The sequence below is a fragment of the Leptonotus elevatus genome, chromosome 4, assembly GCF_054856555.1.
Source record: "Leptonotus elevatus isolate MCC_2025b chromosome 4, RoL_Lele_1.0, whole genome shotgun sequence".
NCBI classification, from domain to species: domain Eukaryota; kingdom Metazoa; phylum Chordata; class Actinopteri; order Syngnathiformes; family Syngnathidae; genus Leptonotus; species Leptonotus elevatus.
In genome coordinates this window covers 10,499,382-10,514,711 of record NC_141242.1, presented here as the reverse complement: position 1 = coordinate 10,514,711, position 15,330 = coordinate 10,499,382, and the positions used below count along the sequence as shown (strand labels likewise).

Sequence of the window (15,330 nt, the reverse complement as noted above, 5' to 3'; positions counted from 1 at the left end):
ACGGCAGTTTTTATTTCTTATTTATTCCTTTTTTTCTTTGATTGTCTTTCTCACCAGTATGACGTATACTGACACTTTTTAGAGCCATATTCGGCTAATAAATACAATGAAATGTTAAAACGCACAATTTGAAACACAACAAAAAAATTGTCATCACAGAAAAACAAAACAAAAACAAGTATGTTTGTGTAACGAGGTTTAACAGAGGCCACGTGGGAGGAAAACAAAAAAAAAAACGAAAACCTGCTGGCCAAAGACTACAACATGGGAGCAAAAAACATCACCTCAGTCAATCATTTGAAGATAAAGAGAAAGTCAAATGTACGAAGCTGTATCCAGTGCTTAGGATGTGTGAGGCGAGCAGGAGTTGGCCTGCCGTGCGAGTGACGCTCAGGCTCAGCTTGTGAAGCTCATCTAAATAATAATAATAATTAAACGAAACGAAAAAAGAGGTAATGAGTGTAGAAAGTGGAAAGCTGTTCAAAATGTCAGGGAAAAAAAATAATGAAATGAGTGAGACAGCACAATTGGGGAAAAATAGTGCTCAAATCGGGGTGCTTTAATCAGACCATGCCCATGTCTAATGTTGCTGTTTTGAAAATGTATCATTTATAAATATATATGTATGATTCATTTTTAGTCTTGTGGACTACAATTTTCCCCAGCAACAACAAACCCTTCCCATTTTATATTATATACTGTTGAGTCAAAACGAGTTCGCTATCAATTCATGATTTTCACTTTTGCTTGATTTTGCACAGTCATTATGACTTTCACCTGCTTTCTGATTGGCTAAAATGTCACTATAGTTACATTAAACCATTCAAGCACTTTTTTTGGGATTCCCCAATCACCCAATTAAAATGTTCTGACCATTACATGAACAAGAAAGTGTTTTTTATTTTTATTTATTTCTATAAAGCATTCGTTAAGTTAAATGTTTTTTTGTAATTATTGTTATTATTATCGTTATGTTCACAATACTACTTCTTATGTTTCACACGGAAGAGGCGCATTATTCTGGACTATAAGTTGGGGGACTCTTTATTTGAGCATGTGTGAAATGGACGTACACAGAAAAGTTTGATGACTATCAATGTGTCTTTTCTGGAAATGACTTTCTTCGGGGCTTCTGATTGGCTAATATGGCCTTACGGGGCTTGGCTTCTGATTGGCTAAGATGGTCTTACAGTTAGAACAAAAGGCTTAGCATCTTGTGGAAAGATGTGTTATTTCTATTTTAAAATGCAGATCATGTGTAAAGAGATTTATCAATATTAATATATATGTTGTCAGCATCATTATTGATGACTGTCTTTGAGCTTCTGATTGGCTAAGATGGCCTTACAGATGTTCTTTTAAAAAGTTAAAGCTGATTTTTTGTTATTATTATTTTTCTTTTTTAAAAAGCAGCATAGAACATGGGCATAGCCAAAAAAATTAAAACTGAGCACCTCTTTCCCCTCAATTGTTTACCTTAATAAATTACTTCTAAATATACATGCCAGGTAGAAAAATGTACCATTTAAAAAAACAAAAAAAACAGCACAGAACTAAGTACTTTTTTTTTAAGAACAAAAGTTTGGTATCCTTTACCAACCCTAGGCCGGGACATTTACAGATGTCCATCAGCCAAAATAATATTTTTCCGCATCTATGGAAAACACAATTAGAAAATACAGTGACGAGAAACTTTCTCATCCTACAGTAGCGCCATCATGCTGAATGAATTGTAAGTGTTCCAAAATGGCATCTGGCCTCAAGGAATTCCGGGCAATGTAGTTCACGAGATCGGTGCCGAGAAGCTTAAACCTGTAAGACTTTTTTTTTTTTTTTTTTCAGCATTTGTGGAAGTTAAGACTACACCATACCGAGTGAATGTGAATGTAGATTTGGCACATTTTGTGAAAAAATCTGTAGCAGTAACAAGACGAAGTAAGATTGTGTCTGAAGGGATTTGCTCCCAGTGTTTGATTGACAGTTAGAACACTTTACATCTCTCTCATCGTACAAAACAAAACACATTCACAAGCTGGCACATCATACCTGAGCTGGGATATATATAGATAGAGATATAATAATAATAATGTCATGTAAGCATAATAATAATAATAATAATAATAATAATCACAATAATAAATTTGATGTGCTGTTTGCTTGAGACATGAATGTAAGACTATAAGATTATAAGAGCTAGGATTATTATTTTTTGTTTGCTTTCATATTAAAACTTCTCAAATTTCAAGTTTCATGATCGTTTTTGTTCAGGCAGCGAGCGAGCGGCCCGTCCGGCAAAAATCTAATAAAAATAAAACACCAAAAAAAAAGTCATAAAAACATCAAGATCATCAAAAAATAAAAATTCCATGAGCTCACTCCTTTTAAAACACTTAAGACCAAATAGCTGCTGAAGAGTCCATGCATGCTGGTTGGAAAAAAAAAAGAAGCGGTCACGTGATGCCGGGATTGTTGCAGGTTCCGGCCTCTTGTCCTCCAAAAATGTCATTTGCGCGTATTTTGCGAGCGCACTCAGTTGGCGCTGATGTCCTGCCGCGTCTCGTGCTCGCTGCTGTAGTCCGACTTGGGCTCGTCCTCGTAATCGTCGTACATGTCCGTGTCGTCATCGCCGTTGGCGGGGTGGCCCGGCGTGACCAGGACGGGCTCGGCCTTGACCGCGTCGTACGCGCTCTGGATGATCGGCACGGTCAGCTCGGGGCTGGCCGAGTTGCTGGAGCAGTCCGAGGTCATGTGGGGTGAGGGGGTGGCGCCCGTCGCCATGGTGATGGCGCCCGGGTAAACACCCATGCCACCCGTGTTGTTGCCCATAGGAAGGGGAGCCTGAGGCCTGTTGGATGGAATATGGAATATGATTAGAAGTAGGGATGGGCGAATACCGAGAGCATGTATTAGGCTGATACCGGCCTTATTCTTAGGCAGTGGATACGATATATTAGCCACTGATACTAGCTAGCCACCGATATTTAAGAAAAAAAAAATACATTGTGGTCTCTTATTAGAAGTGTAAGTATCATAATTGCGATACACAGGAACATCACCATCAATGATTTGTTTGATATTTACAGTATATATTAGGGGTGTCAGGCGATTACAATTTTTAATCATAATTAATCGCACGACTTCAATAGTTAACTCACGATTAATCGCACATTTTATATCTGTTCTAAATGTACAACAAAATGTACAATAAAATATAAAGTGGAAAAAATGTTAAACTAACAGAAATATGGCTGCATATTTTAGTCATAGAAAATAATTTCATAATAATTCATACATTTGAGTTAAGATAAAAAGAAAAAGATGTATCGTACTTTAAAAAACGAGTGTGATATTGATTTGTGTTGAGGTAATTTTTCTGCCACTAGATGGCATAATTGTATTTGTAACAGCTCAGTGCATTTTTTATTTTGATATTAAGAGTTATCTTTAACATGAAATAACTTGTGAAATTCTGCACATTTTTAAAATCGGAAAATATAATACAACCCCAGTCTCCCAAAATATATGCATTATTATAAAATGTATTACTGCTAAAATTGTGGACGTCTCTGCTGCGTTGGAACTGGAATTCCCCCAGCACAGGCTTTCCAAGAAAGGGCAGTCATTAATTGTGCGTTAAAAAAAATTGTGGCATTAAAAGGAGTTTTAAATTCACTCAAAATGATGACACAAATTTTGACACCACTAGTATATATATATATATATATATATATATTTTTTTTTTTTACATGCGCCCTGGAGAGAAAAGTCTACCAGCCACTGGTCAAGGTACCACTGTATGATGAAGTGATTTGTGAAACGAAGAGAGGTGGTGAGTTCGGCAATTTTCTCCCTTCTCTATCGTCAATTAGCGCCATTCACTCTGACACTTTATATGTGAAACACTCTCAAAAAAAAACAACAACAGCAGCGGCCTTGTTGAAGAGGGCGCTTGGTTGGTCGGTTGGCGCAGCACTGATTGAAAGCACAGGCCTCCTTCAATGACAGGCTTCTCTATGCATTAGCTTGACCACACACGCGCACACACGCGCACACACGCGCACACGGCAGTCAATGTAGCATTCAAACATCTGCTTACATTTCATATTCCATCTGTCTGCGTCCAATTCCAGCGGCCGCAAGCTCGCCGGCATTGTCCTCGTTTTAATAAATGACACGCTATTAAAAATGGCTCCCGTTGGAAGCCTTCTGCTAAATCCATCCGTGAGACGCTGACGACTCCAAACGTGTCCCGCGGCCTGGCTTCCATTAGCACAATGCCACTGTTCGCTCTTTTTGTGGCACACGCGTTGCGCTCTTAAATAAGGAGCTCGGGGAATTCGGAGGAGTTGGTCTTGTACTCCAACAAATAAACGCGAGTCGGAATATTTCTTTTTATTGTCAGATGCTATGAGCCATGAATTTTTGCAAGCATCGATCATTTTAAATGCGCATGTTAAGATACGCACACAACCACATGTCAGATTTGACTGGAACACAAAACGTTGTGTGGCTACCTGGAACGTAAACATGAACACACAAGGTTGTGGAGTGGCCACCTGTCAGTCAACTGGAATGCCAATCCTTTCTAAAGACACTGTCAATGTATAACGTAAGATCAACTTCACAATTGAAGATTGGAGAGAACAAACAAGTTGTGGGCTACCGGGATATAAACATGAACACAAAACATTGTGGAGTGACCACCTGTCAATCAACTGGAATGCCAATCATCTCTAAAGACACTGCCACTGTATAATGTGAGAACCTCTTCGCTATTGAAGATTGGGTGTAACAAATAAGTTGTGGGCTACCCGGAACACAAACATGAACACACAACATTGTGGAGTGACCACCTGTCAATCTACTGGAAAGACAACAATTTCTAAAGACACTGTAGCTATATAATTGCGTTGTAAGATCTTCTTCAATACAAATGAAGACTGGTGGGAACAAATAAGTTCAAATAAGCGTAGCCACCCAGAACATGAACATGGATTCACACAACATTGTGGACCGACTGTGTCATAGTCAACCAGAACACTAATTCATCATCATCATCATCAAATCACTATCACTACATGATGTAAGATTAACTTCAACAGTGTATATTTGGTGGAACAAATAGATTGCATAGCTGCCTGGAACATAAACATGAGAACACAACATTGTGGAGAGACCACCTGTCAATCTATTAAAATAAGCATTTATTAAAAAACTGTTGCCATAAAAAGTAACATATTTAATAGTGAACACAAGAAGGAACAAATAAGCATGGACACACGCAACATTGTGGAGCGACCTCTACTTTCTGGACTCACCCGACAAAGAACTGCCTCATCTCCTGACGACGTGATCGCATCATCTGCTTGTATTCGCCGATGCGCAGCTTCTTGCCGTCAATGATGCAGGTCCTCTTGGGCCGAGGCTTGTACTTGTAGTTGGGGTACTTCTCCAGGTGGATCTTGCTGAGGCGAGCCTGCTCCTCGTAGAACGGTTGCTTCTCCTGATTGGTCATCGCCTTCCAGCGGGAACCTGGCAAACGAGGAAGATATCAGTGTCCACAACTTGCTCAGGCCTTAGCTTGTATTGTTTTTTTGTCAACAAAACCATGCCATTTTTATGTTGTGTAGTTACAGTATTGCTTTTAGTAAAACCAAAAACATGAAGATTGTTGTCACCTTTCATGTGTAATTTTAAAACTGTGTTGTAATGGCAATACTGTAAGCTGCTAACAAGAGTACGAAGCCTTATATGGGACAATCCAAAGGACGGACGGACGTTTATGGATGTTTGTCACCAAGCGAACTCACACTTTAATGCTGCCGGTAAAAAACAAACAAAAAAAAAAACAAGAGTCCAGCTGTGTTATGATGTCAGGAGGATGTTCATTGTAGACATACAAACAACACATACTGCAATTCTAAACAGACTTCAGCTCAAATGAGAATCTCCATCAAGCAGTCAATGGTTCACGGGATTATGTAGGAAGTACAGAACCATAAAAAAAATAAAAACTATCATTCATATAGATGTGTGTATGTGTATATGTAGCGGACGTTGGTTTACATGACTTGACTCAAGCCAGAATGAAGTCGGCAATTTTTGGACCTCAGACTTGTTTGGCTATAAAGACAGTTTAGCTCACCGATAGCGGGTCAACACAAACTAAGTTCAGACATGACGTAGCCTGGTTTTGGAACCATTCAAAATGATGTCTTAGTGCAGCTAACCAACAAATATATGTGACTCCTGAGATGTAATACTTACAGTACTTCACTCATATGTGACTTACTCCCACCACTGTCAATATCTGTACAAAGTTCGTTTAGCAGACTGTCACACTTGGCCCACCGTGTGAAGAATAGTAACAGTGTCAAAGCCTACTGTGTGAACTGCATCAGTCACCCACGACCATCTAGAAGATAACATCATCCATTTGACACTTTATACCGTCCGCTCTGAATAAACGTCCCAGAGCAGCGTATCAAGGGCGGAACTGGAAAGATTCATCTTCTTTTTTTTTTCCCCACTCTAATTTGTCACAAGCAAATTGCGACACATTCTTACACATGAACCATCTCGTGGGAACCAATACAAAGAGTTGTGTGGGAGAAGGCAAGATGCCACAAGAGTGTTAGCTCGCAGTTAACAACAACACGGCTCAACAGAGCTACGCTTGTTCCTTGTTGCTAGGCAGAATTGATCAGGCTCAATCATATCTTACCAATCAAAAATGGGTCAGTCTATAAATGAATTTATGCCTTTCACATTTCTTGACCAGTTTAAATCATTCTAACTTCAAATTGTTTATTTCATTTAGGACTATTATGCTAGCATGTTTTGTAGTTTAGCATTAGCTCTTCAGCATTTACTGTACATGCAATTTTTCAAGTTGTGTAAAATAAAATGCCACTGGGGGGGGGGGGGGGGGCAGTATCACCTTCCTGTCCACTCTCTATGTCATGTCATGTTTCCTTTCAGACATTATTTACTCTTGTATGGGAGTAAAAAAATTTAATTAAAATTAAAAAGTTCAACTGTGACAGTTAAGAACAGCACCACATGCTCACCGAGGATCTTGCTGATGTTGGAGTTGTGCATGTCCGGGAAGGTCTGCAAGATCTTTCTGCGCTCGTCCTTCGCCCAAACCATGAACGCGTTCATGGGCCTCTTGATGTGCGGCTCAGTGTTGCTCCTGCTGCGTGCCTCCCGGAAGACGCGGGCCTCCGCGATGTTGCTTCCTGCGAAATGCAACATTTATTTATTTCGTTTTTGTTCGTTTAAAAAAAAAATATATACAAGATAGGCTACAGTGGATATAAAATAATCTAGTTTTGGGTTTGATCTAAAGTAAGGTGGAATTTGTTAAGACATCTAAGACCCACAAAAAAAAGTCTCAGGAAGCCATAGAAATGAAATGAAAGAGGAAGTCTTAAGCAGACATTTTGGCCATTTCGTGCACGACACAGTTTGCGTGAAGCTATTTGACCCCTTTTACCACAAAGTCCATAAAAGACCCAGGAAGTCTTCCATCTTGGTTTGATTGTGACATTTTACATGTCTTACTGGACATAAAAAAAAAAATTAAAAAAAATAAATGTCTGAAGCCAATTTCACTTAGAAACATGAAATTTGGTTGATTTTGGAGTCGACGCGCAAAAAAGTCTTGCCTGCAAGCTTTCGCCACTGCTGAATTAGAATTCGGCTGGAATAATAAAAACAAAACGTTCAAGAGGTTAACTTGTTGACATTGAAAGGCTCTGTTTAGTTCTGCTTTGCTGATCTTGACAATAAATATTTGCTTTGGTTGAATACCTGAATGAGACACTGTGATGCTCTTTGTAGCGTTACAGCTACAATGGGACACCAACCTTATAAGGCTACACGTACCGTTACCTTTTTTGGTAGAATTTACAAATGACTTACTTTAAAGATCGATTAGACCAATGATCTGCTTTTGGTCAATTAGCCCCTGGATGAGTATTAACTCATACACTGCCATTGACGACTATAGACGTCAAAAATTCATGTGAACTATTTCTATTAGGTTAAAAAAAAAAATCCATTTCATTTCATATTTCATGAAAAAGTAGAAAAAATGAATCGTGGGTCAACTATTGAAGTCGTGCGATTAATTACAAGAATTTTTTTTTAATCGTCTAATTTAAAAAAAGGGGCTTCAGGCGATTTTTTAATTGTAACTAATCATATGACTTCACTAGTTAACTCACGATTAATCAAAATTTTTATATCTGTTCTAAATTTACAATAAAAAAAATCTAGGTTTTCATACTCTTGTTAGCAAAAGTGAAAAAAAAAGTTAAACTAATCGAAATAGTTCAAATTAATTTTTGACGTCTATAGCCGTCAATGGCAGTGAATGAGTTCAATTGAGCTAGGTGATGGCTCACCGTCCAGATCCTCCGGTCTGGTCAGGTCGATGACTCGATGGACCATCTTCCCAGCGTCCTCCCCGAGCTTGCCCAGGTGATGACTCAGCGTTTCGTAGTGCAGACGCTCCTGTGGAAAGCCAGGAAAACAAAAACGTCAAGAACTTAAGCAAGATTGTTTTTTGTTGTTGTTTGTGCTTTCTCCGATGCCATTCAATGTCATTTTTTTTTTAATGAAAATGCGAATTTTGGTGATGAAAACAGGTTTTGCGAATAAACGCTGACAAAACCGGATACACATTTTGACCGGATATTACGTCACACGAACGTTTGTAGTCCCAAAAGCAATATACAATACATAAAGTAAGATGTGTTTTTTTGGGACGAAATAGAAATCTTTTTTGCAATTAATTAAAGAAGCGAATATGAATGCAATTTTAGATGGAAAACAGCAAAGAAACGCAACAGTTTCTTACAAAAGCAAACTCATACAACGTCATCGCATGGCGCAGTCACTTCCTGGTCGTCTTCTTCTTCTTGTAAATTACTAGTGGATCACACCTCTATGGTGTATACCGCCACCTACAGCGGCGGAGTCCCCTCTCAATATTCGCGAAAGAAGAACAGATGGAAACGGACATAAGTCACATGTCCGTTTTGCGCATTTTCAGTAAATCCGCTTACAATTTTTTAAACAATTGGATGGAAACCTTTAATTAAAATAATACATTTGCAAACATCTGTTTATACTTTGGAAAACAATATACAACATCAATCCCCCCCCTTTTTTTTTTTTATCCCTAATCAAATACGAAGTATGAAATAAACACCAGTTACTGGTTAATAAACAGTAATCAGGGGGGGAAATGCTTTTGTAATACACTATAATGCAAAATTTAAATGAATCAGATTAGTCGATTAATCTATTTAATAATCGATAGATGAATCGATTCCAAAAATATTGGACAATGACAGCACTACACTGAGAATATAGATTGACGGATTCATTTGAATTTTTGTCCCCAAAAAATCCTACTCAACTCATAACGGAAACATCTCTTAACCTTCTTTCCCGCTCTGTATTTTTATACGTACGGGCTTGGACTTTTCTAATTTGAACGCCTTTGATGGTAAGGACGATAAAACTAATTGCCGGGTTGATCTGGCTTGTGTTCATACGCCGTCGTGGTCTCTCTTAAGGATCTAATATGAAGTTCACATCGTGCGCTCCTAGAAGCCAAGAAGCAGCTAAAATGACAAAAGTGCGGTGGAAAACATGGACATGCGCCGCTACTCTTCTTCCTGCCGTCCCTCCTCCTCCTTTTTTTGGTGACAGAGGCATTTTGTTTGACGCAAGAGATGGTTGCCGGGTGAAGTCATGCTGGCAGAGCGGCTGGAACTTGTGGGCCACCGCGTATAGAAGTGTGTATTTAAGTGTGTGTATAAGTATGTGTGTGTGTGTGTGTGTTTGAGGGCCAATGTCAGCACCACGACGGGGCTGTAATCAGGGCGGCCGCAGAACATGTGCCCGGGCAGTGCCGCGCTCACCGCAAGGAACGCCAGCGCCTAACAAAGGCGGCACACAAGAAGAACGAGAAGAGGAATGGAAAGTGCTTCAATGGAGAAGCAGATAGTGAAGAAAGATGGATTGAAAATGGCATGTGATGATATGGCAGGGGTGGGTGGGGGGTTGGAGGGGGGGAGGGGGCGTATATAATGTATTTAGCATGCTACACACTGCTTCTCATAATGCAAAAAGTTTTTGTCATGTGACTTTTTTTTTAATTCCTGTTCCTATTTTCATTATCAGCCATTTATAATGTTTGAACTTTTATTTATTAAACACTCATCGAAAAAATCTTTTGTTATCTTTCTTCCTGTATTTCGTCATTTTATCATTACATATATCCATAATTCTGATAACAATAATATTAATAATAATGATTGTTAAAACATTTTTTAACAAAAGTTTTAATATTTTCATATTCATTGTATGTGTGAATATAATAATAATAATAATAATAATAATAATAAACAGTAATTATCGTTATCATTAGTTTAATACTAAATCTAAGCACATACAACTATTATGACAATATAAAGCAAAAAATATGAAATATATCATATAATACATATTACATCATATTTTTATGCTACTCAATTAATAAATTGATCGATTGCAGTACAAAATAATTATATTAAGTACAATATTATTCTAATTATTATACTTATGTATACATTGTTATAAATACAAAAGGCTTAACATATTAATATAATTATAAAACTTAAACATAATACTTGATTAATTACTACTAATTATGTATGCAGAACTAAATTAATTAGGTATTACATTAAAAATAAATATTAAAGCATATTTCAAATAAAACAATAAATAATATGAATATTTCCCCCCTATGCTAATTTGATACTTAAAATGAAAACTATCAACAACAACAAAAGCAATTCTAAAATACATAATACTAAAATAAATGCAAATATTTTACAAATAATAAATAAATAAAGATATTTTTCCCTGCACGGTATCTTGAGACTGCCTATGATATGTCGTGATATGTATTGACCAGCATCTCTCAGCATTCACTTACAGCGCATTCTTTTTGTCATTTATCTTGAAAAATAAATAAAAAGTTTTTCATTTGAAAAAAAAGTTGTCTGGCTTTTTAAAAAAAACTAAAAACAAACACTGCCACCATGCCTCCACTCCAACGCACTACACTAGTAAACACAGGTATGAATAAGAGCAAAACAAAAAGCCCACAAAAAAACAAACAAGAAAAAAAAAAAGAGTAGGACTTGATCGAGTTGACTAAACAAGGCCTCCGTTAATGAAATGTGATGAAGGACACTTTGCGGCGAGGCGGCTAATTAAAGATAGCGTTAATTAAAAATATGCTCACAAAGACCACCAAGCCTTTTAAAACATTTCATAAACAACACGCTTCAAATATGTTAAGAATGCTGTCGTCTCATTATGTCTTTCCAAAGCCACACTGGGTTGAACTCATGATTGCTGTGCCAACTTGTGATCGCTCCACAATGTTGTTTGTACATGTCGATGGTCAAGATCCACGGAATTAAGCCACTTATTGTATCTGTTGTGCCCAGTTTGTCTCACGTGACGTGGAGCTGCTGTCTATTCTGAAGATAAGTGTTCCAGTGTAATGCCAGGTGTTCACTCCACAATGTTGTGATAAACCATGTTTATGTTCCAGGAGCTTCACAACCAAGTTTGTCCACCCAGTCTGCCTCACATTTTAAGTTAAGAGCAAATGTTATCTTAACGATAATTAGCATTTAAGTGGACCGACATGTGAACACTCCACAATGTTGTGCGCGCCCATGTTTATGTTTTGGAGAGCAACAGAACATGATTTGTTCTGACCAGTCCTCAGATTTCAAGCTATGTGCAGATGCCGTCTTTTAGCGTTGTATGTATTAGTAGATTCTGACACGTGGTTGCTCCACAATGTTGTGTTCATCTGTGTTTGTGTTCTGGGAAGCCGTACATATCGTTTCTCTCAATTAATCTGTCTCAGCTCTTACATTACGTGGTGATGACATCTTTAGCAAGGATTTGCGTTCCAGTAGACTCTGGCGTGGTAGCTCCACAATGTTGTGTGCTTGTTTATTCCAGGGTGTTTAGCCCCTTTTTGGTTTACACAAAAAGCTTGTTTCCTCCACTTTTTGGTCAAAAGGACAAACGAGTCTACTCTTTCTTTCAGTGCAAATTTGATCACAGAACACAATATTCTCTAGGTCTTGAAAGATCAGCAAAATGGCTGGCAATATGGGGGAGCTGCTTCGAAAACTGCTGGCTGCGAATGACTTCAAATAGCAAAGGTCACTTTTCTTCCAATTTTTTTTGAATGTCGTTAATCATATTATCGTGATAAACCAGCGTCGTTCCTCTTTCCTTTATCCTTTGAGCTGCTGATAGCTATAATGAAACAAAAACCAATCTCCCATCAAAAAAATGCAATATTCAATGCAGACTAACAAAGGACAAGCAGCAGGTGTTTGCTCATTCAGCCGCCATCAATGCTTCAGCGACTCGAGAAGCGACGCACTTATCATCTCCCGCTTGTTGCATTGTTCATAAACTCACCTTTTGTATTCATTTGACTTGCAAGCAACTGTGGGGAAAAGTCATTATTCCTACACGGTTCGTCGATTCGGCGCTAACAATAGCATTAACAATCGAAGAGTGGCTCCCTAAACGGGCCGCTTGACTCTTAAGTGGGCTTGGGGAGGTTTTTATGACAAGCACACACACATGCACACACGTTCAGGCTATTTCAATCGTCTTCGGCAGCCGCGAGCCAGCTGGAAGCAGCGTAAGCGTAAGGCAATACTCCACAATGCTGCTAACTGGCCAGGCCTCTCGTCTGCGCACCAGCTAGAATGACATGAGCGCACACACGCGCTCACACACACACACACACACACACACGCGCGAAGGAGATCACTTTCAGCTCTTAGTTAACGTTGTCTACACGTCAAATTGAAGCACTGTGACAGAAGCACACAAACATAATGTCCAAAAGCCACATTTTCTCAAACCGCTACTCTCTCTCTCTTTTTTTTTCTTTTTTGGTCAAAATAACTGCCGCCCACTCAATTTGGTGAGCATGCTGTATTTCATGTAAAGTCAAAGGCTCGAAAAGACTTACTTACGCCGCAGCAGCTAGCTAGCAACGAGCTACGGCTAGCTACTAGTGCGTCTAAACATGTTGCAGAATTGCTCGTAACTCAGTAATCATCATCTCTGTGGCAGCAAATGAACTAGGGTGCTCTTTTGGGAGGATAGACCATTTTCTTACGTCCTGTTCGGGTGTCCGAGGGTTTTATAAATTCATGAAAATGTCCTGTTGGCATTGCGTGACTAATAGGAGGTGAAGTACACCGTGTAGCTGCGACTGGGTACCACAATTTCAAGGCCGGGGCATGTATAATTATTCATTTAAAAAATAATTTCTTAGTATACACTGTTTTGAATTTCTTCTCGGTGTTTATCAACATAATGCCTCTTAAGAAAATCAACTTGGGGAGTTAATAACAACAAAAAGAATAAAAAATGAGATCCAACTAAATTTGGGATATTTTCCTGGTGAAGATGTAAACAAGTTTAACATAAATAAACACACCACTGGTGACCTACTTGGGCTGGCTGGGTTCAAAGGCTGTGCCCTCTAAAGTATTCATGAACATACGAATGCGCGCCCACTTGTCTAATAAAGCTCGTCTTGGCGTCTAATCGTGCTTATTGGAGACATCTTTTGGGATGGAGGCCCAAAAGAAAGATGGCGGTGATGAAGGGTAATGGATTGAGCATAAAAAAGGGGGCCTGGATTGCTCTCATAAATATCATAAATGTCTTATTATGCTAATATATTTAAGTGGTTTTTTTTTTGCTGAGAAACCCTCAATTTGACCACATTGCTCACCTTGTTGCCATTGTTGAGGCTCATGCTGCTCAACGCCGACAGTTTGGCCTCCAGACTTTGGTGTCCAGGAGGTGCAGCATGATGATGGTGGTGATGATGATGAGGTGGTGGTGGTGGAGGCAGCTGAGGAGGAGGCCCCTGCTGATGGTGGAGCTGCTCCCTCTGGATCTGCTCCCTCATGCTCCTGGCCTCCTGGATGGCTTTCATCACGGCGTCCTGGTCGCCGAACAGCGCCGTGGAGTTCAGGCTGGAGAGAATGTCTAAGGCGGAGATGGGAAAAGACGGAAGACTTCCTGTGTCAGCATTTCATGTTGCTCAGTGAAACTGGCTTGTTGCTTCTTGAGCTAATTTGTTTGATTTTTTTTATTCTGAGGGGGTGCTGTTGAGCCATTTCACGAGGCCCACAATCACTATCAGGATGAAAGCGCCTGAAAAAAGTATCCATTTTGGAAAAGCCCTCAAATGGTCATTTAACCTAAGGGAAAAATAATAATTATAACATACTTTATAAAGGCAAAAAACATGTAACAAGAAATATTAGGAAAATAGAAATATTATGAAAATACTTTAAGATGACTCTTAAAAATAGTAATGTGTTAGGAACATAACCACGACAATAACATCAATTTAAAAAGTTTGAGATTTTCAAATGCACTTTTAAAACTTTAAAATGTATTCTGATAAATTTCCCCCCAAAATGTTTGTAATATTTTGAATACGAAAATAGCACTCTTTAATATTGTAACTTATTATTATATTGTAAAACTAAATAATAATATAATGAAACACTGCATTTTGATGAATTCATTAGAGCTCCTTCTTATGTGAGTGACTTACCACCAGGGGGCAGTATAATGCAGCCACGCATACACAAAAAAGAAGCGTTTCACAAATATTGTAAGTGACTCAGTAAGCTGCAGTAATAGTTGTTTTTCGCAGAGGATAAAGAATACATGCATTTGAGTATTTTATTGTCTTTCTACATGTGTTGATTTGTTTTTGTTAATGTTCAAATATGTGATGCTTTTTAACACCACCACATGTTGAAGATGCTATTTCTTAGCCCATCTATCGTTATTTGCATTGTTTGTTAGCATTAAGCTAAATGGATTTCGAGGCAAGTCTATGAGGTTATTTTTCAATACACAATTCTCTTGAATTCTCTTAGTTTGAGTTTTGTTTGACAGCAAACTTCTGCTGGGAGTTGCAATAAACAGCTTGAGCCTCTTTTTTTTTAAAGAATTACTATCTTCCAAAGTGCTGCCTATTGTGAAGTGAGTTTGCAAAAAGTAAGTCGGGTCACTTGTACCTCAAGGTACAAGGTAAAATATTGAAAAATAATTCTCAATTAAGATATTTAGAGATTTTGGAATGCGGAGCCCAACGGGAAGCACTTAAGAAATACCTTTGGTGTGTTTATTGTGCTAAATTGTGTCTTGTAACTTTAACAACATCTTTGTCACAGTCACTCGACG

General features: G+C 38.4%; 1 protein-coding gene across 2 annotated transcripts in view; it reads right to left on the bottom strand.

Moving 5' to 3' along the window:
* Nucleotides 1-4: 4 nt before the first annotated feature.
* LOC147175464 (transcription factor SOX-6-like) overlaps nt 5-15,330 on the bottom strand; it is a 90,968-nt gene continuing 75,642 nt past the window's right edge. For both annotated transcript variants that reach the window (XM_086073573.1, XM_086073574.1), the window contains exons 12-16: nt 13,856-14,115; nt 8,412-8,520; nt 7,071-7,241; nt 5,319-5,532; nt 5-2,845 (exon numbers count right to left, since the gene is read on the bottom strand). In XM_086073573.1, coding sequence (XP_085929699.1) covers nt 2,530-2,845; nt 5,319-5,532; nt 7,071-7,241; nt 8,412-8,520; nt 13,856-14,115 — 1,070 coding nt within the window. In that variant the 3' untranslated portion in view covers nt 5-2,529. The remainder of the gene's footprint in view (nt 2,846-5,318; nt 5,533-7,070; nt 7,242-8,411; nt 8,521-13,855; nt 14,116-15,330) is intronic.